Genomic DNA, 22,299 nt, shown 5'->3' with positions numbered 1-22,299 from the left:
ATATCTACAATTTGATGTGCAAGTGTAGTTATTACCAGAGTCTAACTACTATTAAATCATCCACGCAGCAAGATCTGGGCTTATTCTTCTATTTTGAGTTGGCTGTTATCCATCCAGACTAGGAATGGGAAACCTTTCATTTCAGTGTGCTATGTGACATGGTGTATTCGAAAACAATCAGCGAGGGAGAGGAAAGGAACAAAAACAGGATGAAAAAACAAAAGAAAACACATGTGAACTCAAATCCATCCAAATATAAAAGAAATAAACTAAAGAAAAAGATGACATCAGCAGCTTAAAAGCATAGATGTTAAAGATAAATTGCAGTCACTATGTATTGTATGGTCAAAGGAGCTTGCAAAGAAAAGCGTCTGGACTTCTTTAAGTTACTTGAAGACGTTTCACCTCTCATCCGAGAAGCTTCTTCAGTTCTAAGGTCAAATGGTAGGGAGTCCCAGATTTAAACCTAGTGGGAGTGTCCCCCCACAGAGGGACAAAAGTCTTCAGGTAACTTAAAGAAGTCCAGACGCTTTTCTTTGCAAGCTCCTTTGACTACAATGACCTGGATGACTGAGAACCTTCACAGACATGTGTATTGTATGTATAATCAACTAATGATGATCACAGTGTTGGCACTGTTTCATGGGGGTTTGTATTGCTTTTTAAATATTACAGTATGGAAAAGAAATTTATATAACATAGAAAAAAGTTAATTTATAATAAGTATAAAATAAAACAGGAATTGTAAAATATTCTTTTCTTATTTAAGAAATATGAAAATCTTACATATATTTCTATATAAATTTTAAACTAGAAATAATAAAAGGCTAAAACATCAAAATAGCGAATATAAATAAATAAACGCAACCACATAATATTGAAGTTAGATTGTGAAAACTGATCTGACAAACGGTCCCTGAAAGCATCACTGTACAACCTATTCCTTTTCTTCTTCGTCTTTTTTTTTCTTTTGAAAAACACCATAAACTGGAATGAAGATATGCACAAAGAAGAAAATGGCACTGATATCGGATAAAATAGATAACATCGATTTAATAATATTTAACGTTTAATTAACGAGTAAAGTTTGACTTGAGAACTTCCGGTGCGGTCAGTTCCTTAGTAACAAGGACAGTAGCCTAACGGTTTGTCTGCAGTTAGCGTTTTCTGCTTAAGCTAGTTAAATAACTAATAAAACCGGAAAATAGGAGAAAAAAGCAAGCACAGCAGATAAAATGGCTTCCGATAAAGAAATGGCCTTATATTTGAAACAAATTCGATATCTAGAGGAGCAGCTGGATACGTAAGTCTATTTCTCTTTAACCTTTATCGAAATAAATCCGTAAGAGTTCATTCAGTACAGTGAAATATGAGTGTAATTGTATCTTTCTTTCCTACTTTTAACATATTAATGTTAATTTTATCAAAAACAATTTGAGCTTTTCCCTTCAGTGTTGTTTACTCGCTAATGCCAACATGTTAAGTGTATGAATAAATATTTCATGAGAAAACCTTTGAGTTCAATGAAAAGGTTTGGCTCTTTATTTGAACCTAAATCTCGAAATTTAGATTATTGGGAAGCAAATAGTGTAGTATGCAAATAAAATTGAGAGAATACTATGTTTATGTTAAATATAACAGAGAATTAATTTAAAGTGCAGAACTAGGCAACAGTTTTGAGGCACCCCCCCTCCCCACATTTCTTTAAGTGTTGCCTTCAAGGAGCCAGTTCTCCTTGTAAATGTTTTTAAAGCGGCCTTGAGCAACAATTAGGTGAACAAGTGAATGCAATGATGCACACTGTATGTATAACAAAGATCAAACTAGATTCTTGACTCTAATCCCTGAGCCTGCCGTGTCCCTCTTCAACCTGCAGCTGTCGGCCTAAACAAGAGCAGATGGAGAAAGAATACCAGGAGCTCGTCTCTGAATTCGCCGTGCTGCAGGAGGACTCAAAAATCCAGACTAGTCACCTGAAACGCATCCTGACTGCAAAAGAAAAGAAGGTGACTGAGTTGTTGGAGCAGCTGGAGAATGAGCATCAGGAAGCCAAACGCAACAGAGACAACCTGATGCTGCAGCACAGCAAGGAGCTGCAGGAGATGCGTGAGCGGATTGAAGAGCTTAAGTCAGAGAACAAGATAGAGGGTGAGAACATTTTGACAGCAGCACCAATAGGAAAAAGCTAATTATTAATGAGACCAAAGAAATTCTTTGATATTCTTACAAATTAATTCTTCAGTACCTGAAAACAGGACAGGAAGCACATCAGAGCACTTCCTGGGTTTACACTGTTGTTGTTTGAGGAGCTCTTTGAAAGGGGAAAGATATCCATGTGCACTCATCAGCCACTTTATTAGGTACACCTCTGCAGCTGCTTTTTAACACAAATATCTAATCAGTCACTCGCATGGCAGTGACTCAGTGATTTGTTGTTGCGATGTGAGAATGATTAACTCTAGTTCAGTCTCTCTCCACACACTAAGCAGACTTTTCCACACACTCCGTGAGGCGTCATCTAACCATCATGGTCAAGATGACCGACTGAAAATCAAACCGAGCACATAAATGGGGAACAAAGGGGATTTAAGTGACTTTGATTGTGGCGTGGTTGTTGGTGCCAGATGATCTGGTCCCAGTATTTCAGAAACCTCTGATGTCCTGGGATTTTCCCACACAGCTAATACTAGGGTTTACGGAGAATGGTCTAAAAAAGGGAAAATATCCGGTGAATTCTCTGGGATATAATGCCACGTTGAGCTGATAATAAGGCAAAAGTAACTCAAATAACTACTCAGGTATGCAGAAGAGCATCTCTGAATGCACAGAACTTCGATGATAGCAGATGAGCTACAGTTGAGTCCATGCCATGAAGAATTAAGGCATCGCTTAAGGCAAGAGGAGTTTAATCTGAGTGTAGTGGCAATTCCTTTTGTTTGACAAACCAAACATCCCACAATTAAAAGTCCACAAGCCACTGCTGCACTGAGATACTATTTCGTACGCAGGCAAAAGAAGTCCACTGTCCAAACTTGAAAGTTGCGTTTTTATGGTTTATTTATCCAGTTTGGCAAGGAATAACAAGATCCATTTTTTTTGTTACTTCCTGCTGCTTCTCCTGCTCTGGCAAAAAACCATAGGCCCACCCCAGTGCATGCTGGTCCTCTACCAGTCTCTTTATTTATAGAAAACAAAATGGCCCTACAGCTCTTCCTGACTAATTTAACAAAGTAACATCAAACAAACTTTGAAACAAAATATTAACCAACAAATAACTTGTAAATAAACCCCAAAATATAAGTAAACTAACAACAAACTTTAACTAATTTCAAAATAATAAAAAATAAGAACAAATAGCTCCAACACTGAGTACTAGCAAGGTGTAACTAATGAAATGGCCGGTGTGTGTATGTACAAACGTTGGATACCTATAGATGCAATAACTTAGTAAAGAGCTGTTTACAGTGTGATGTCAAATAGAGAAATTTAAAATAAAAATAAAATGTAAGAAGCAGTGAGGACAGTGTGGTCACGGTCCCCACTGAACAGGTGGTGCTTACACACTGTTTCAAACACCTTCGAGTGGCGCGTCATCTCTTCTCTATCTCAGGGAGACATATTGTTACGTCATTAAATCCCAAACCTTAGAAACGACTAAAACTAGCACTATTGTGAGCCACAGGCTTAGTTTCAGAATCAACTTTTTAGATTTCCTTACCTGGATTACCCAGCATGCATCAATAATCTCTTTGCTACCTGTACACTCCTCTCCTCCCCTCAGTGGAAAAGTTGGAGCAGCAGAAGAAGGACCTGATTTCAGTGAAGTGGCGTCTGTCTGCCGTGGAGTCTCTGTGGAAGCAGCTGGAAAAACAGAAGGAAGAGCATGACATTGCCACCAAAACAGTGACGGTGGCAGCACAGGTGGAGATGGACAGGTGAAGTCCAGTCCGGGTCTGACTGTTTCTTCACAACAAGCAATAAATATTCATCCATTATTCTCTCTCGTCCACTCACCAGGAAGGTTGAGAGATTGCAGAGCATCGTGGAGCCTTCTGTAAAGCTGAAGACTGACAAAATACTTACGAAAAACAGGGCTGAGCACGCAGAGCGGCTGGAGCAGCTCCACTTTCTGAAGAGTGAGCTGGTGCCCCTGCAGGAGGACGTAGACGCCATGCAAGCCAGACAGAGGGATCTTTGTTCTGAACAAGATGAACTGGAGAAAGATTTCATTAAGATTATTCAGCAGAAATCCATCCTCAAGAAGGTGAGAGGACAGCTGTTCATGACAGTAATGTCACCTCACTAAGACACTGGATGTTTCTTATTAAAGCGCCTTCAAAGTGAACTGCGGACAGCTCACAGCAGCTTCCCCAAACGGGTTTGAGACTGAAAGTTTATATAAATCTACTCAGTTTCAGTTTTTTTTAAAAGAAGACAGTCAACTGATGAGAGTGATTTTAAGTAGGACTGAAAAAACAAACTTATACCTATAATTCAAAGTCGCTGCTTCCTAAGAAGTTAGCAGTATTTTTGAGACTTTTAAGAATTTGCAGTATTTTTTATTACATTTTTTTCTCTACATCAAATAAGAAATGAACAGCGCATGTCTTCCATTTCCTGTGAGGACCAAGCACTGGTCTCAGTGTTTTGCACTTACACAGATATCTGTTTTAGTGTCAAAGGTCAAACCCAAGAAGAAGATGGAAAATTGATGTCTTATCTGATTGGATGTATGAAATCATTATGTTTGCAGCTTCTGCAACGAGAACGCCTGAAATATATAAGCTCCCAGCATTGAGCTTGATATTGTTTATGACTATGAAATAAAAGTAACATTAAATATCATTAATTAAAGCACAATAATCACTAAAATCATTCACTGTCTTCCATTTTTCAGAACGTAGATGAGCTAAGAGAGCAGTGCCAGCAGTTGACTACAGAGCTGAAGGACTGTACGTTGGATAAGCTGCGCACACTGGCTAAAATCAAGACTCTCAGGTAGAAGACAAATGTCTTTTTAAATGTCCACAGAACAGGATCAGACATATTTATTTTAGTACCGACTGACAGACTTACATTAAAAGTAAAGATTCAGGCTATTAAACACATTTTCAGCTCATTTGGCTGAAGGACTAATGATTTTATGCCAGGGTGAAAGGCCATCGTCCGTCTACAGTTTAGTGAAAGTTTGATGCTTAAACACAGCATCCCAAATGGGTCTTCACTTAAATTGCGTTCAAGGTCACGATCTCATTTGTCAGTTTATTGTCAGTAACCTGTAAATTGTGCTACGTACGTGTATGCACACATAGACTTTAACCAGAGATCATCTGATCTCTCGTCACACATTTAAACTGAGCTACGCTCTAACCGAGTGTTTAACCGTTGTTTTCAGCCAGAGTCTGTCTTTAGTACACGAGGAGTGTCGTCAAAAAGCAGCCAGGATAACTTCACTCTCAGACCAGATCCAGAAAGTCAGGTGCAAGAATTTGAAGCTGGAGGGTGTCAAGCAGGACGCAGCCATCATTCTCGGACACATCCTGTCGGTAAAACACAGTCAGGGTATCAGTGCCGCTGTTTTAGTGCCCCTGAAAACTCTGGATATGTGTGGCAGCTGCAGGGCAGGAAAATATCGGTTACTGTCCACGAGAGCTGCGTTTGATCAAGAGAAGGCAAACATCCCATTTATATTCTTAACACACGCATCAAGTGGTGCAAGAGTTATAGACAAAGTAAAGATTTATATTCAGAACTTATGATATTTCTTTATTTTCAGAGTATTTGTTTGTAAATTAAAGACAGATGTCACAAAGACAACAAATGATGGTTTATTTAAAAACATTTGAATTTGCAGCGTTTCTTTTGAAAGGTTGGAGAATGTGATGTTTACAGGTAAGTTTAAAACATCAAGTTGTCTTTTTGCCTCCCAGAGGAGAAAAGTGTTTGGGATCAAACAGAAAAATATCAATTATTATCTTAAAAACACACAAGACATAGTTAGACTTTAGTAAGAGCTGAAATACAGCAGTAAAAATGGAGTAAAACCTACAGTTAGAAGAAAAAAAAAGAATTATATTTATATATAATTTAATGCATTAGCATATCCACTACTGAGAACTATAATCTGTTAGATTCTCACAAATGTACTGGGTAGTCGTTTTAAGAATATTTAATATTCAACTAGATCAGATATTTGAGTAAAACTTTCTCTGTCCACTGAGATGTCTCTCAGTCATCATCAAAGCTTTGTATTTTCTGTCATCTGCAGGACGCAGAGAAGTCGTCTGAGAATCAGTGGAAGGTGCAGAGGCTGCTGGAGATCCTGGAGAGCACCGCCGTGCTCTGAAGATGACCTCTGGCCTCATGCCAGTCAGGTACTGGAGCCGCTCTTCACTGGATTGTGTGTCATACTCTCATGACTTGTGAAAACAACAGTGCGGACTCTGCTGGGAGCTGATCTCTTGTTTTCATTGAAGCTGTTTCCTCTCAGCAGCTCAGTGAGCTGGATCAGAGCCCTGCGAGGCCCGAGTCCTAACAGAGCCAGAATGGCTGTTAACACTTCTCATCAAAGTAGCTGAACAACAATGCATTCCTCACTAAACGAGGCTTCAAGTTTAACACACAGTAGAGTAAGTCAGTGTCCTGGGCCTCAAACGTTCTGCCCTTTCTGCATGAATGCCAGATATTTAGAAAAGTAGTTCAGCACCTAAATTATTTTCCTTTAAATAAGAATAAAGAGTGAAGGAAGAAGAACAAAGGGATGGGGCTATTTTATGGGTTGATCTCACTTATAAGTGAATCTGCAGATGTTAAAAGACGACTGCAGACAAACCAAAGACACTGAGTGGTAATATCACTTTGATGAATGTGGAAATAAGCAGCTGTTTGCTAACAAATTCCTCCTTCCAGTTTTATAACATGATTCTTCTAACGTGGCCTTCCTAGTGTGTGCTGCACATATTTAGCATTTTTCTTGTGTTTTAGTCTCTGTAAACATGAGGTGTTAACGTTCAGCAAAGAATCTTAAGGTAGTAAATGTAGCATTCCTAATCTTGTCCTGTTTATGTGTGACCTGTGCAGCGTGTAAAATCTGTTTCTCCCTCAGGAATCAGACACAGGAGCTTCTGCAGAAAGCTGAACAAAATCCTGTCAAAAGTGAGAAAGAAAAAGTGGTTATGAGTCCGTCACCTGTGTGAAAATAAACATCTTTAAGCCTGTTCTGGTACTATTGCAAATAATCACCGTCGTTTTGCTACAGAACATTTACATTTACAGAGAGTTATGTGGGCGGTGTGGTGGTTAGCACTGTTGCCTCACAGCAAGAAGGTCCTCAGTTTGACTCCACAGTTTGGCTGGAGACTTTATGTGTGGAGGTTTGCATGTTCTCCTTGTGTTTATGCCGCTTCTCTCCAGGTACTCTGGTTTCCTCCCACAGTCCGAAGACATACAATTAGTTGGGGTAGGTTACTTGGTGATTCTAAATTGTCCTCTAGTTTCAATCCCCGCATGAAGCTGATAAGAGGATGGATGGATGTTCGTTTGAGTTCCCAACCATGAGTTGTTTTTTAGAGAGAAGAAAATTCCCATGTTGTCCTGTCCTGGGACTCCTCCATGCAAAACGGCTCATAGATGCGTGACAACTGCGGGCTTATTAAGGCTGCTTAAACAGCCCGCTCCATATGACATCTCCCAGTGGTTATGTAGAAACCGTTAGCTGATGTGGCTAGCTTTGAGATCAGCTGATCTACTAGGAATGCTGCTGAGCTTTACTTTACAACCTTCTTGAGCCATAAATCATAATTAGCTTAATCAGTGGAGTTAAAGTTGTATACCTCATGGGTGATTTGTTCCAGCAGTTTATTTCAGTGAGTGGTTGCACAGAAAAGTGTTAAATCCAAATCTTCTAGCTTGAAGTTGTGTCAGGAACTTCAGGCTGGTATTATTATTGTCATGGTCCTGGGCCATGTTGGCCCAGCATTCTTAGTTTTCTTGTATTTTGTTCCTTATGCCGTGGTTCCTAGGTTCTGTTAAAGATGTTCCTTATTTGATTACCCCCTGTGTGCCCCTCTGTGTATCTGTGAGTCCTCGTTTCCCCTCGTGTTTCATTTGATGTTTTCCCCAGCCCGTTATGTCTGTGCTCTCTCCTCCTGTCTGCACCTCTGTGTACTTCCTGTTTTACTTTGACAGTCTCCCGTCAGTGTGGTTCACTCCTGCCATGTCTCGTTATGTTTATCTGTGTCAGCTGTGTTCCCTGTGTGCTTCCACTTCCCTCGTTAACTCTCTGTGTATTTATGTGCATGTCTCCCTCAGTTCGGTGTCGCGTTGTCAATGTCTCCTCCCCGAACCTGTGTGGCTTTCTGTGTTCCCTCGGTCTTTTGTTAGTATTCCCGGTTTAATTCTGTTTCGTGTTAAGGCCTGCAATAAAGCAGTGATTTTGAGTTCAGTTCCTGTCTCCGTGAGTTTTGCGTTTGGGTCCTCATCTGCCTCCACACAGTTCATGACAATTATATAGTTGCTGCCCTGAGAATGTGCATCTGATTGCAAGCACCAGTAGGTAAAAGTGATAATCTCAGCATTTTTAAAAAATGGTGGCAAAGCTAAGGGCAAAGCTCAGCTCACTCTGTCGCAGTGACCTCCTGCTTTGAATAGCTGGCACCACTTAAAAGTCAGTGAGGTGTAGTGGAAGGAGAGGTGGAGTTCTGGACAGACAGGCCGGATAGAAGAGGAGTGAGAAAACAGAGGAAGGTCGGTGGAGACGAAACTTCTGCAGCCTTCACTCTCCGACATGATGGAGCTCTATCTCGACCTGATCTCGCCACCCTGCCGCGCCGTCTTCCTGTTTGCCAAAGCGCTCGAGATTCCCTTTGAGTTCAAGTATGTCGACCTGATTGCAGGTAATCTCACAGCAGCTCACTTTCTGCAGTAAAATGGTAATTATTATTTACAGTTTGGAGATTAACAGAATGCTACTGACCAGCTTTACACAGCTGAGGGATCAGCGGGCTTTGAACTTGGAAGTTTGCAGCTCTGCAACTCTACACAAAGACTCTTCAAGAGTTCAGGGGACTAAAATGTCCTGCATGCTTTTTCATTTGTGCTGTGACCATTAACAATAACAAAAAATGCACCTTTGGGCTGCTTTTCTTTTTCACATTTCACCCAGAAAGCTAGATTTACATTAAGTCTTGATGCACAACTTTTCCTTTCCTGACTGTGTGTAATGGAGACGTACTGGGGAAAGAAAAGTAAGAAAAGAAAGAAAACTGTTTCATAGCAGATACAAAGAAGAAAAAGGGGGATTATGAGTCATTAAATCCATTGGAATTGAGACCAGTTTGACATTTTTGTCTTTATTATTTCTGCATTCTCCACATGATGGAAACATGCCAACACAAACAACTTCAGCACGTCTGTGAATTTCACGTGTTTGTGTCAGGGCAGCAGTACAGCAGTGAGTTTGGGAAACTCAACATCGTGGCGAAGATTCCTGTCATGAAGGATGGAGGCTTCACCCTGTCAGAGAGGTGCAGCAGGGCGTCGAGTTTCCGCTCAGCTTTGTTTCAAATAGTTTGATTCTTTTTCAAGCTGCTGCCTGAAGCTGCTTTGGGAGTCTGGTCGGTTCATTTGTTCACAGTAAGTTACTAATGATGAAGATCTAATGGTTTAATGCTGCTGTTAGTACTATTAACACTTAATAGTGCTATTATCAGAAAAACAATAATGGATGATTCTGCAGTTAATTGAACAAAATGACCATCCAGGCACTCTGCGCTTCAGTTTTAGCAGAGTTTCTGTCACATTTCCTGTCGTTAAAACATCATTAGTTTCTGTTCTGTTCTGTCTTGTGTTGCAGTACTGCAATCCTGAAGTACCTTGTGCAGAAACACTCAGGGTCAGTGGCAGATCACTGGTTTCCTGCCGGCCTGCAGCAGCGAGCCCGTGCCAATGAATATTTGTCCTGGCAGCACGCGAACCTCAGAGGTCACTGTCAAAAGGTCTTCCTGCTCAGGGTTCGTGTCCCAGTTCGACCAAGTGCTGCGTCCTCACATGACACATTTCATCAGCTCGATTAGTTCTTATCTGTAGCTGATTTTATAAGGTATATAATACTTAATATCCTTCTTCCTCTACTATTAATGTTGCTACAGTCATGTTAGCAGCTCTGTGAAGCTCTCCTTAAGCCCAACTGTTCTCTGAGGTTACAACAGAATAGAACAGAATACAATGGAATAGAATAGAGTAGAATAACCCTTTATTATCATTGTACACGTAAAATGAATTTGTGTGTGCTCCACACCAACTGTGCTGAAATAAAATATAAATAATAGACAAGAGAATAATATACAAAATATATACAAAAACAATATAAAGGTACACATTAGAGAACAAGCTGCAAAAGTTAACATACTCATATGATTCCTTACCATGTTCGTGTTTTATGTTGTCATATTCTGACCATGCTAACAAATACCTACTGGTCTTCCGGCCACTATAAGCTGCCAATCTGGATCAGTACTGCTGCTTACTGATCTTTGTGTCTGTTTGAGTAAACTCTGTTTCTGGTCATCATGGGTTTTGAAGTCCCGGAGGTGACGATCGATGCTGCTCTTGGAAATATGAAGCAGTCGCTCAACCTGTTGGAGGAGAAATTCCTCCAGAACAAACAGTTCATCCTCGGGGACAAAATCTCTGTGGCAGATGGCTGTAGTGGAGATCATGCAGGTACCACAGCTTCTGTCATTACTTCTATTTGTGTTTCTTGATTAAGTTATATTCTTGGATTCCTGGTCTTTAGGTTTCTGTCTCTGTGCCTCTCCTGTGTTCCTTGTGTCCTAGTCAAGTTATGTTCTCATGTCTGTGCTTCTCCTTATTTCAGTGTCAATTCCGTGTCTCTGCGCCCGTCTCGTGTTTCCTGTTTTACTTTGACAGTCTCGCGTCCTTTGTTAATGTTTTCAGTTTTGCTTCCTCCCCGTCTCGTTATGTTTGATTACTCCCAGCTGTGTCTCTTTCCCTCATTGCTCCCTTGTGTATTTAAGCCCTGTGTTTTCCTTTGCCTGTTGTCGTGTTGTTTCATGTGCTGTAGGTGTCTCAGTTTTTCTGGTTTCTGTCATTCTTAGTTCTGTGATCCTCATTTCCTAGTGTTTAGTTCTTAGTTTCCATGTTCAGGGTTTTGTTTTGTTTGTTTTTTTTTGTATGTTTATTTTGTGGAGGATTTTTCCAGCAAATAAAGCTGCTGCTTACGTTCCATGGGTCCTTGATCCTGCATGCCACACAGCCACACATGACACCTTATTTCTCCCACATTTTCAGCCCAAGATGTCAGAGTTGTTTTTGTTGATGGCTACATGCTCAAAAGCTACATTTTAGGATCTAAATTATGTATATAGGAACAAAAAGGTTTGAATTTTTGAACAGGAATAGATCCCACATACTAATAACTGCCTTTCCCAATGTGTGTTTTACAGCCTCTTGGAACTGGTGTAGATGGGTTTGAAGGCCGTCCGAAGCTGATTGCTTGGAGAGGGCGAGTGAAGGAGGCGCTCGGTGAGGAGCTGTTTGACGACGCTCACAAAGCGCTCATGCAGTTGAGCGGCTTGCCAGAGAAGCTGAAGAGCAGCGGCGAGTTTGAGAAGTTCAAACTGAGATTTCAGAGGTTCTTCAACTGAGGAGGTTTACGTGTACAAACAGACACAATAAATCTTTGACTGCCTGTTGTGTTGCATCTTAAAGTTTACTGCTGTATTTCTTTCATACATGAAGAAATCACGGGGAGGATTCTCTGTTTTGATGGATGACATGGGTGAAAAACTGTGTATAACAAAGCCAGTGGTTAACACATTGTATTCAATTCAATTCAATTTTATTTATATAGCGCCAAATCACAACAAAAGTTGCCTCAAGGCGCTTCATAGATGCAGAGCAAAACCCAACAATCATATGACCCCCTATGAGCAAGCACTTTGGCGACAGTGGGAAGGAAAAACTCCCTTTTAATAGGAAGAAACCTCCGGCAGAACCAGGCCTTGTAGAGGGAAAAGAAAATAAACTTGTATGTAGTAGTACAGCACACTCTCCCTGAAAATGACAGCACCATCAAGCAATGCAAGTTCATAACTTAATTGATCATTTACTGTAAATTTGACCATCTGTAGTGATTTCTTAAGATAAATCTATTTTGGAGTCTGATGGCTCGTTATGGATGGCTGGACATGTTCTCTGCAAAGAAACTTCAAAATAATTATAACTTTGTCTATAACGCATTTTTAAAATATGCATCCCAACAGCACAAACTGACACTCCTAAGTTAGCCTATTAATTAACAATATTGCAAGACTTAAGGGATTACTGGTGAAAAAAGTTACAGAAAAACTTTATATATATATTTTTTCAGTAGGCAACTGAAAACCAATCAACACCACGAAAATGGACCATATGACACGAGTCATCAAATCGCTGCAATGGCTCCCTGTGTATAAAAGGAGAGATTTAAAAGTCGTGCTAATAGTTTTACAGGTCATCAGGAACAGGGTTAGGATGAAGCAAAGCCAAACTGCATTTAGTGTTCATGCTCCCCAGATGTGGAAAAACCCTTCACACCTGATGTGTGTGGAATCTGTTAGCTCATTGAAGTCAGGGCTAAAAATGTTGTTTCCTGCAACTTTCAGGTGATTTTTAACTTGTATTAATCATTAAGACAAAAAACAATATTGTGTGTGTGTTTAACCTCCTAAGACCCGAACTCTTTCATGCCTTTTTAATTTCTCTTTGCTATTTGGGCTGATTGGGACCTGATGAATGTAAAGACAAAGAATTATGTTTTTACCTGATGTAGTCTCTGAGAAGAGCATATCAGGCCCTTGTAGAGCAAAATGTAGTATTGTGGTCTTTTATTTTTTTAAACTTAGATAAAACAGACTACTGCCCACTGCATTTAGTTGATCCTATCACTCTTTTACATCTTGGGTGATTTCGTACTACTATGAGTGGATACGAGGTCTCACTTTGCAACGCTTCTCCCGCTCAGGACGATTATAATACTCAAAGGCCTTTATTCAGCATGTCTACTTCTGTGATGTAGACATACACAGTCACAAGGGTACATACTAAAGAGCTGGTATTTATTTCAAAACAGTGTTGAAACCTAAACACTAATATTATATTCTGAGTTATATTTCAGCTTTTAGCATATATGTGTTTCATTGTTTCCTGGGAGAAGACCAAAATGTAACAATCAAATTCTTGGTTGTTCTGCAGTGAGACGACGTTTCAGTTTGACAGTAGTTTTAACTCTTTTATCCAGTGATCTAATTTGAGTTGCTTATTACCAAAGCTGAGCAAACACTGCCATCTAGAGCACATGATTAAAAACAAACAAACCAAACAAATAAAAAATAACAAAGAAGGCCCCAAAAAGATGTGCAAAAGTCTCAGATCATTTTAATATTGCATTTTAAACACTTAACATGTTTAACTTTAGCAAAATTAAAGCTCCTTAAGGGGAGAAAAAAGAAGCAATGATAGAAACCACCAGTTTCCACAGACAGCAGAGGACTTTATCAGGGCGATTGTGGCTCAAGAGTTGGGAGTTCGCCTTATGTGAAGGTTGCTGGTTCGAGCCCCGGCTCGGACAGTCTCGGTCGTTGTGTCCTTGGGCAAGACACTTCACCCGTTGCCTACTGGTGGTGGTCAGAGGGCCCGGTGGCGCCAGTGTCCGGCAGCCTCGCCTCTGTCAGTGCGCCCCAGGGTGGCTGTGGCTACAATGTAGCTGCCATCACCAGTGTGTGAATGTGTGGATGTGTAAAGTGCTTTGGGGTCCTTAGGGACTAGTGAAGCGCCATTTACCATTACTGTGTTGCACTTTTAGGCTCAGCCAGTCAGTCATACAGCTCTGCAGCTCTGTGCTAATTTCAAGGTTGGTTCAGTTCATCTGTAAAATGAATCAAAAAGGTCTGAAAGGTTTAAATGAATGTTAATCTTCTGCAGGCATTTGGAGAGGATCATGTATGAAGTCTGATGTGTGAGGGAAAAAAAGAAAAGTTTCTGTGTGGTGTCTGATAGAAACAACAAGCCCCACAAGCGAAGTTCAATGAAGGTGTGTACACAGTGCGCAATTTCAGCAGTCTTACTGGTTTATTTAGGGTTTAAAGATCCAGTGCAGCAGTTCAGCATTTTTTTATAACTTAAAAAATCAGAAAACAATTAGCATTTTAGTGCAGTTTTGTTCTCGCTTATCAGACTGTAATCAGTCGGCCTATACTGCTGTGGCTCTGAGGTTTGCAACCCTTTATGGATTTAAACAGCTGTGTAAAGTTAGTATAAAATTTATAGTATCCATGGACACCACAGTCTACTCTGGACCAATCATTCAGTTTGTTTTCAGGCATCTGCAGATATGGAACAACCATTTAACTTCAAGAAGTCATTAAATACATAAAGTTCTGCAGTTCCACGTTGTGCATCCAACACAACAACTATTTTTATGGGTTGTGAATAATTGATTTTGGCTTCTGCTCATATTACCAATTGTTTCTTTTGATGCAGGCCTGCTCTGCTGACACAGCTGAGAACTTTGCTGTCGTGTCAAAAACAAAATCCAAATCCCTGCTTTCAGCTGCATCTGATAAGATGTAGGTGAGAGCTCTATGACTTACAGTCAGTATTTGCACAGTTATGCAATGTTGTAAGTTTTAATGCAAAATGATTTAAATGAAAATTTAATTAGAAACTTTGAAGATTAATTCAAAGATTTAAAAAAGTATTGAATTAACAATCTAGGATTTAGTCATTTTATGCATAGGCACAATAACTTCTTTTTAAATATAAACGTTTTTTTACACAAATGCTGCAGTCTTCCCTCTGTTAGGGAGGGAGTTGAGACTCAGGTGTGAAATGTATAGTTTTCAGGGTTTTTATCGGTTTTCAGCGTTATTTTGTTATCGTTTTTATTGTTAACTCTGTTTTCCTGGGTCTTTTCACGTGTGTTATGAATAAATCTTCTTTTTTTTCGGTACCAGTAGGGGAGACCGGGGATAGCTGTAACATTTTTGACATTTCTGTCTGTAAATTAGAGCTCTTTTGGGGTAGTGGATTCAAAATGTAATGCAAAGTATTTACATGTCTCGGCTATTAAATAGCGCAGCTATTTTCTCTGCAGCACAATTACCCATTGCATGGTATGGTCTCAAACACAAAGAGTGAAATGTTACAATTAACCCCATAGTCTGGGTTAGTTGTAACATATCCTGGGGTGAAATGTAACACAATGAAATAAGGGTACTAACAAAACATTACCATGTAATCTTTTTTATTCAACACATGAATGCACTTAGAGCCATTTATGTAGCTGTGTGTGTGTGACAGAATGCAGAAATCTAGCTTTTGTACATATGTCAACCCCCCAAAAAAGACAAATTATGGAATTTTCTGCAACTGAATATTTCATTAATTTTGGTTGGTCTTCCTTGAGTTTGGCCTCATTGGCTCTGTGGGCATTATAACCTACAACTCTTGCACTAATTTTGAACATAACAATGAAGCTGAAAAAATGTAGTTGTTCACCAGCATCGCAATTCCATTACTTTTTATCATGGCTTACCTTGGTGTGGTTTGCAAAGTGCTTCAGAAAGATGGAAGGAAATCTGTTTCTTGCACCCATCCTGATTTATTTCCACTACCAGTACTTCATACTGGTCCATCTCTGACACAGTGGTCTGCATAATTTATGTGTGGGAACACAAACAGTGGAGGAATTGTGTTGCCAATGGCATTAACCGCATATAAAAAAGCGACCAGTGAACCTCTCTCTGCTGATGTTGTTGCCCCAACTTGTTTAATAGAAGTTAAAGTAATAGTGTGGTAAGTTGTAACATCTGCATTATTGTTACAACTGACCCAGACTCCTATAGCCATGAACTAGCTAACATTACAGCCAACAGCTAAAACATTAGCACTAAAGACCTACACAGAATATATCCCCATAGACACACAAATAACATAATTTAAGTTTGATGAGTTTAACTGCAAAGCAGATAATGCTGTTAGAAATTGAAATAAAGTAGAAAAACTTACTTTTGGGCATACAAATTACTTTTTTTCGTGTTAAATTGTCTGTGTTTGACAAAATGTGCTGATTTTTCACATGTGATAGCAGAACTGAATTGGGCATGCACAGGATGAGTCACATCATTTGAAACTTAGCCCTGATTGGAGAAATTGGAAGTGTTACAACTGACCCACGTTACAACTATCCCCGGTCTCCCGTACTAGTTTTATTTAGTTGTATTTATCCGCGACACCTTAAAGGCCGGTCCGTGAAAAATATTGTCGGGCATAAACCGGTCCGTGGCGCAAAAAAGGTTGGAGACCGCTGAGCTAAGAGACCCATAAAGTCGATGAAAAAGTGAGTTCATGAGTTCAAGAGAGTTCATGAAATGTTTGGTTAAGTTGAGACCAAAGCTCAGATTGCTCAACCATTGCTTACTTTGAACGATCACTATCACTTAAACGTAAGTAGGTCATGTAGCAAGTAGAGGCGGAGTTCTGGTCATGTAGACTATATCAGGCTAGGCAGGAGAGTAGCCACAACACAGAGGGAAGCATCTGCAGCCGTCACACTCCGACATGATGGAGCTCTATCTCGATTTGATATCCCCACCTTGCCGCTCTGTCTTTCTGTTCGCCAGAGCGCTCAGGATTCCCTTTGAGTTCAAGGTTGTCGACCTTGCCGCAGGTAATCTTGCACGAGACAGAGATGATCGTTTATATTTGACTCATGCATGCTTTTGTAAAAGTTTCCGCTCACATTCTAAAATAGTTGCATTTGTATATTTTGGAGAAAAATATAGAGCTAAATGATCTGTAGACTTTGAACTTATCATAGAAGTCCGCATGACTGCAGTCATAGCAAGTTGTTCTCTTTGTGTGTGAATAATTTGGACCGGAAAAAGATTTCGCAAGAGTTCAGAGGAGATGAATTCCCCCGGGGCTTTTAACTTCAGCTGTAATTGCTAACACTCACGAAATCTCCCTCTGGGATATCATTTTACATTTTTCACATTTCACCCAGAAAGAGTTTTGTTAACTCTGAGATACCCGACTTTTTAAGACAGGGACGTTTTTCAAGCAAGTAAAACAGGGAGAGAAAAAACCCCAAGACAAAGGAACAAAGAAACATTGCAGTGCTTTCTGCTTCCAGACAGTTTAGTCTGTTTGATCTCCTTTCCCCACATTCTGAAACAATTTATGGAGTTGTGCAATCTAGACCTGTTTTTTAACGTGTTTGCATGGATTCTGTGTTTGTCTCAGGGCAGCAGTACAGCAAGGAGTTTGGGGACATCAGCATTGTGAGAAAGGTTCCTGTCATGAAGGATGGAGGCTTCATTCTGACTGAGAGGTACATCGGGCGTCTGAGTTTTGGTCTGGCTTCTTTACACATTATTTAAATGATATAATTATATATTTAATTGAATTACTTTACTTGTCTCTTGTATCTCTGACATACTTTACTTAGATCTTGCAGCATAGCTAATATCACATGTTCCACATTTGTGCATGGAGTTCTGTGCCACGTTAAACGGTTTCCTGTGCATTTACTGTAATTGTACTAAGAGTACATCTAAGACGTCTCTGCCTCAGTGTTGCTCAGTGAGTTTTGAGTATTTCACTTGTTTGATACTTGGCAGTAATTGGCAGATATTTGTGAGAGTAATCTAAATATGGTCATATACAGCTCAAAAACCAGGACTGTGACATCCTAAATGCTAAAACTGAACCTACAAAACAGAGTTTCTCAAACTAAAAGATAATTAGGAATCGTTAAATTCTGCACTTTAGCAAGTAGGGGTTAAAACATCATTTGTTTTTGTTCTCTCTTGTGTTGCAGTACTGCGATCTTGGAGTACCTTACGCAGAAATACTCGGGGTCAGTGGCAGATCACTGGTTTCCTGCTGATCTGCAGCAGCGAGCACGTGTGAACGAATACTTCTCCTGGCAGCACATGAACCTCAGAGCTCACTGTTCAAAGGTCTTCCTGCTCAGGGTTCGTGTCCCAGTTCAATCAACTGTCCTCGCCTGACGCTTTTCAACACACACATTTCATCAGCCTCGTTTGTCTGATTAGTTCCTTTTGTAGATATGATTTCACAAGTTATGTAATGCCCAGCTGTACATTTCGGTCCCCACTGACACGTCTGTTTGGACGATTCAGTGGACCAGTTTCACTTTGGATTTAGACTTTTGCACCAATTTAGAGTTGATTCTTCTTTCAGAGAAACGCACAATGTGGCACAAAGTCAGCAGCTTTGCATGAAGTTTAAACGACACAGGATGGCTGAGCTGAAAACTGGCACTTCTAAAAAAAACACAGAATAAGCACCATTAGTACAATGCTTTGTTTATGATATTTACAGTAATAATTTCCAGTAAACAGTGTGCCAGGATAGTGAGATACTTCACAGGATCACCTGCTGGTGCCACAAAAGGAAAAGTCAAAAAGTGCATCCTCTGCGTGCTATGAATGTCCATCCAGTAAATGTTGAGTTTATGACCACCTGGCAGTCAGACACTAACAATTAAAGATTTTAAGCATAACGATATCCAAAAGAACATTTGGAAATCTACGCACATTCCACACGGAAAAACGTTTAAAAGAGTCAACTAAGAAAAACTGAAACAAAACTAAACAGAAAAGTTTGAAGCTCCTTCTTTGGATCAGCAATAACTATCTCTCTTAGGCTCTTGACTAGGGATGGGTACCGGTATCCGGTGCCATGATGGCACCGGTTCTGACATAAACGGTAGTAACCAGACCGAAAAGCAGCGCACATTTCGGTGCTTTTTTTTCCTGAGATGTGATACACTTTAGATTCTAGCCAATCATTTTACGTTTCCGAGGATAGTAGGCGGGTCCAAGTACGTACGTTCTTTTAGAGCAGAGCTACAGATTAAAAACGCCCAAGGCGAAGCGGTCAAAAGTCTGGCTGTACTTCACAGCAAAAGATGCAAACTCAGCAGCCTGCAACAAGTGCTTTAAGGTGATACTGTGATGCTGTCAAAGGAGGTAACACCTCAAATCCGATGAAACACCTGGCGACGCATAGCTGCGAGACCTCACACCGAGCACATCTACTGCGGGTGTGGTGCCTGTTATCGGACCCGGAGTTAGCAACATCCCCCAAAAAACCAAAGAGTAGCGTCCTGGCCCCTAGCCCTGCCAGTGTAGCAGAAATGATGAGGATGATGATGCAGCAGCAGCCGTTCTTCTCTGCGTGAGTAGCTTAATGTTGTTCGTGTGTAATTTACGTTGAGTAGGCTAACCACGTTATTACATTAATGCACGTAAGGTGAACTAGCAAACACCGTCGTAGTTACATGCAGCTGTCTTCTTGTTTGATGGCAGATACTCCCTTCACCCTGGCCAAAAAGGCTAAAATGACCAAAGAAAAAGTGGAAAACAGTTAAACATGAGAGGTTTTTGGACAAAGTTTGTGTTTTTTCCATTGTTTAAGCTGCTTCCAGCCAAGAGTGATACCATATATGCCCCATAGCTGCAGAAAAGGCTAACATTGTTATCTTTTTACAAAAAAACATGAGAGGTTTTTGGACCAATTTTGTGTTCTCCATTCTTTAAGCACCGGTTTGAGCACCGTTTCAAAAGTACCGGTTTGGCATCGGTATCGGATAAAACCTAAATGATACCCATCCCTACTCTTGACTGCATTGCCGGTGCCAACAGCTAATCTCTGTGTGTCTGTGATGGCAGGCTATGTATCAGATTGTCATGGACGCTGAAATCCCGAAGGAGACGATGGACTTTGCTCTTGAGAATGTAAAGCAGTCGCTCAACCTGCTGGAGGAGAAATTCCTCCAGAGTAAACCGTTCATCCTCGGGGACAAAATCTCTGTGGCCGATGTGGTGGCCGTAGTGGAGATCATCCAGGTACTAATATTTCCATCACTACTGCTGCTTCTGTCGCAGGATTTCTACTTTGCCTGTCATAACTAATTTTAAACCTAAAATTATAAGTAAATACTGCGTATACATTAAAACTCCCACAGCATGTGTGAAGAGGGAGCTTTAAAATCTCTTCTCCAAGAGTCTTCTCACATTTAAGCCAGTTGAAATCATTTGTGTGTTCAGGTTTTAATCTTTAGTCTTTAGTTTAGTCATATCCATGGTACTGTGCCCAGTTGGTTTGTGTTACCAGTCCATTGTGGTCGAGTTAAGTTGTCTTAAACTGCAGTTTACTCCGGGTTTAAATCCCTTGGACTTGGTCAAAAGTCGTTTCTAACTGTTTTCATGGACAACATTTGGCCTTGACCTGCAGCATTGACTCGTGATGAGTTCAGGTACCTCAACTCATCTACATGTCTACCATATATTTAAATTAGGGCCACTTCCACATTAAGCCTGCTTCACATGGAGCACATTAGGGCCAGATGATAAGCGTGTAGCTGGCAGACAGTCATAACTGCAGGATAGTCCATCAGGTGACTTGTCTGAATGAAAATGATATGCTCGGATTGTTCTAACTTTTTTTTGTCTTCTGAGTTTTTATGGTTTGATTTGTTAAATTCTAACAATTGTCAGCTGATTTCCACAAATATAACTGCACTATTGTCTGTTTTGCAGCCTATTGGAACTGGTTTTGATGGGTTTGAAGGTCGCCCGAAGCTGATCGCCTGGAGGGACAGAGTGAAGAAAGAGCTCGGTGAGAAGTTATTCGAAGAAGCTCACGAGGCGCTCATGAAGTCCAGCAACATGCCACAGAAGCTGAAGAACAGCAGCAGTTTTGCCCAGCTTAAACCTATACTGCAGAAGCTTTTCCGCTGAGGAGGTTTCTGTATGCAAACCGACAAAATCAAACTTTATCGGTCGGACTGTTCAGTCCAGTTTGTTTTTTTTGGGACGTTTTCATACTTAAAATAATCATGAACATTTAACCATCTGCACTTTGTACAAAGAAAAATAAATAAATTTACATCTGATTAAAACTAAGTTGTCAGCCAGTCACAGAATTTCTGGAAATCGCTTCTTATGTAAGAACAGATTTAGACATTTTTCCTATTAGACAAATGTAATGGGTGAATAACAAAGCCTGTGGCTATCACAAAGTCAAGATAAGGTCACAAGAAGGCTATCCTCCCCAGAAAATATTTTAAAACCTGATCTTCAGCTTTTCCCCACAAATCTGTGATACTGACAGAAACCATCCTCCAGCAGTGAACGTCTGAAATCAAACATTTGTTGTGAGTTTTTAAGAAAACTGATGCTCATTATAGGTTATAATACAATAATAACCTAATTTCAGCATCACTTTTTTTAACTTACAGTTAAAAAATGCTTCACAATTTAGATAAATTCTACACAGTAATAAAAATATCCCAAACTAAATACACTGACACGAGCTTAGGTTCTTGCATATGTTTGTACACCACGCACGTGCATTTACAAACAAGATGAATGACCAAGAAAAAGCCAAATTATAAAAACTTCTCGAAAACTCAAACGTTGCCCCTGGATTTAAAATAAGAGTCCCTTATAGCTTGATTGGAGAGGTTGACAGTTCATGCACCAAGGGTCTTGATGGAGCTCTGTTTGGGACGTCTAAAGCAAAAAGGTTAGATTTAATTTTAAAAGGATGAAAAAATATTGTGTAAGATGTGTAGATTCTAAAAAAATCTTAAATTGAGGGAAAACAGGATTTGAGCTGTAATTCTGATATGAGAGGGTGCAAGAGTTTTTTTTTCTTTTTTGGAAAATTAGATGTAGGGACTTTGGGCAAAATGGACAAAAAATGAATTATTGAATCCTGCAGTGAGGGGATGCTATGGCTCTGTGATACTTTTAATACCACTAAGAGAAGAGATGTCAGGAGCTCTTTGTGTGTCCTCTTCTCTGTATGATTACGAAAGTGTTGCCTTCAGGCTCGCTGTAACCCACACTGTATGATGGGCTTGCACAGGGCCGGGGACATGTAGGGTAGAGCTCAGAATTTGACTGCAAATCAAGAGGTTTTTGGTTCAATTCTGGATGCCACCTTGATCTTATTTATGCTAAAGGCACATTTAATAAATATGATACTGGCTCTACAGTTCCTGCTTTAAACTACTGCACGGAAAGGAAAAGGTCTGACATTTAATGCACTGGTTATGTAGAAACCCTGACCTGAGTGAAATTCCAGCTCTGCATGACTGTTTCATTGTTTCCTCATGGGAAAGTCTGTCCCATCACAACAATCCATTTGTCCTGCTGGGGACAAGAAGCTCTTTATCTTGAAGATAAGCAAACATGGAACAAC

The 22,299-nt window shown here is 40.1% G+C and overlaps 2 protein-coding genes and 1 pseudogene across 5 annotated transcripts; all 3 read left to right on the top strand.

Annotated features, from left to right (window-relative positions):
• The first annotated feature begins 913 nt into the window (after nt 1–913).
• On the top strand, nt 914–7,261 carry cfap157 (cilia and flagella associated protein 157). Of its 3 annotated transcripts, XM_087849448.1 has the most exons (8): nt 915–1,303; nt 1,877–2,148; nt 3,782–3,935; nt 4,018–4,264; nt 4,898–4,998; nt 5,396–5,546; nt 6,269–6,374; nt 7,106–7,213. In XM_087849448.1, exons 1-7 carry the CDS (start codon nt 1,236–1,238, stop codon nt 6,344–6,346), a joined length of 1,071 nt encoding a protein of 356 aa, XP_087705574.1. In that variant the 5' UTR covers nt 915–1,235; the 3' UTR covers nt 6,347–6,374; nt 7,106–7,213. The 3 variants fall into 3 exon arrangements, with proteins under 3 accessions (XP_087705575.1, XP_087705574.1, XP_087705576.1); XM_087849450.1 differs by lacking the exon at nt 5,396–5,546 and having other exon boundaries at nt 7,106–7,261; XM_087849449.1 differs by lacking the exons at nt 5,396–5,546; nt 7,106–7,213 and having other exon boundaries at nt 914–1,303; nt 6,269–6,694.
• A 1,055-nt stretch (nt 7,262–8,316) lies between these two features.
• LOC102799999 (glutathione S-transferase theta-1-like) lies at nt 8,317–11,835 on the top strand (annotated as a pseudogene). Its single transcript, XR_015719869.1, has 5 exons — nt 8,317–8,894; nt 9,437–9,524; nt 9,854–10,010; nt 10,548–10,722; nt 11,466–11,835. The product of XR_015719869.1 is annotated as a glutathione S-transferase theta-1-like (transcript).
• Nucleotides 11,836–16,568: 4,733 nt separating this feature from the next.
• On the top strand, nt 16,569–21,016 carry gstt1a (glutathione S-transferase theta 1a). The gene is made up of 5 exons (XM_035910702.2): nt 16,569–16,729; nt 17,305–17,392; nt 17,882–18,038; nt 19,761–19,937; nt 20,631–21,016. The coding sequence occupies exons 1-5, from the start codon at nt 16,621–16,623 to the stop codon at nt 20,829–20,831; spliced, it is 732 nt and encodes a 243-aa protein (XP_035766595.2). The 5' UTR covers nt 16,569–16,620; the 3' UTR covers nt 20,832–21,016.
• Nucleotides 21,017–22,299: the final 1,283 nt, after the last annotated feature.

The sequence above is a fragment of the Neolamprologus brichardi genome, chromosome 12 (genome assembly GCF_056152115.1).
Source record: "Neolamprologus brichardi isolate AB-2024 chromosome 12, ASM5615211v1, whole genome shotgun sequence".
Lineage (NCBI taxonomy): Eukaryota > Metazoa > Chordata > Actinopteri > Cichliformes > Cichlidae > Neolamprologus > Neolamprologus brichardi.
This window is presented reverse-complemented; position numbering and strand designations above follow the sequence as displayed.

Bases quoted from the DNA above. Each gene is read 5' to 3' on its own strand.
- cfap157 (XM_087849448.1), top strand. From the start codon at position 1,236: ATGGCTTCCGATAAAGAAATGGCCTTATATTTGAAACAAATTCGATAT. The intron at 4,999-5,395 runs GTAGAAGACAAA...CGTTGTTTTCAG, and splicing joins GCTAAAATCAAGACTCTCAG to CCAGAGTCTGTCTTTAGTAC. The intron at 5,547-6,268 runs GTAAAACACAGT...TGTCATCTGCAG, and splicing joins TTCTCGGACACATCCTGTCG to GACGCAGAGAAGTCGTCTGA.
- gstt1a (XM_035910702.2), top strand. From the start codon at position 16,621: ATGATGGAGCTCTATCTCGATTTGATATCCCCACCTTGCCGCTCTGTC. The intron at 16,730-17,304 runs GTAATCTTGCAC...TGTTTGTCTCAG, and splicing joins GGTTGTCGACCTTGCCGCAG to GGCAGCAGTACAGCAAGGAG. The intron at 17,393-17,881 runs GTACATCGGGCG...CTTGTGTTGCAG, and splicing joins GGCTTCATTCTGACTGAGAG to TACTGCGATCTTGGAGTACC.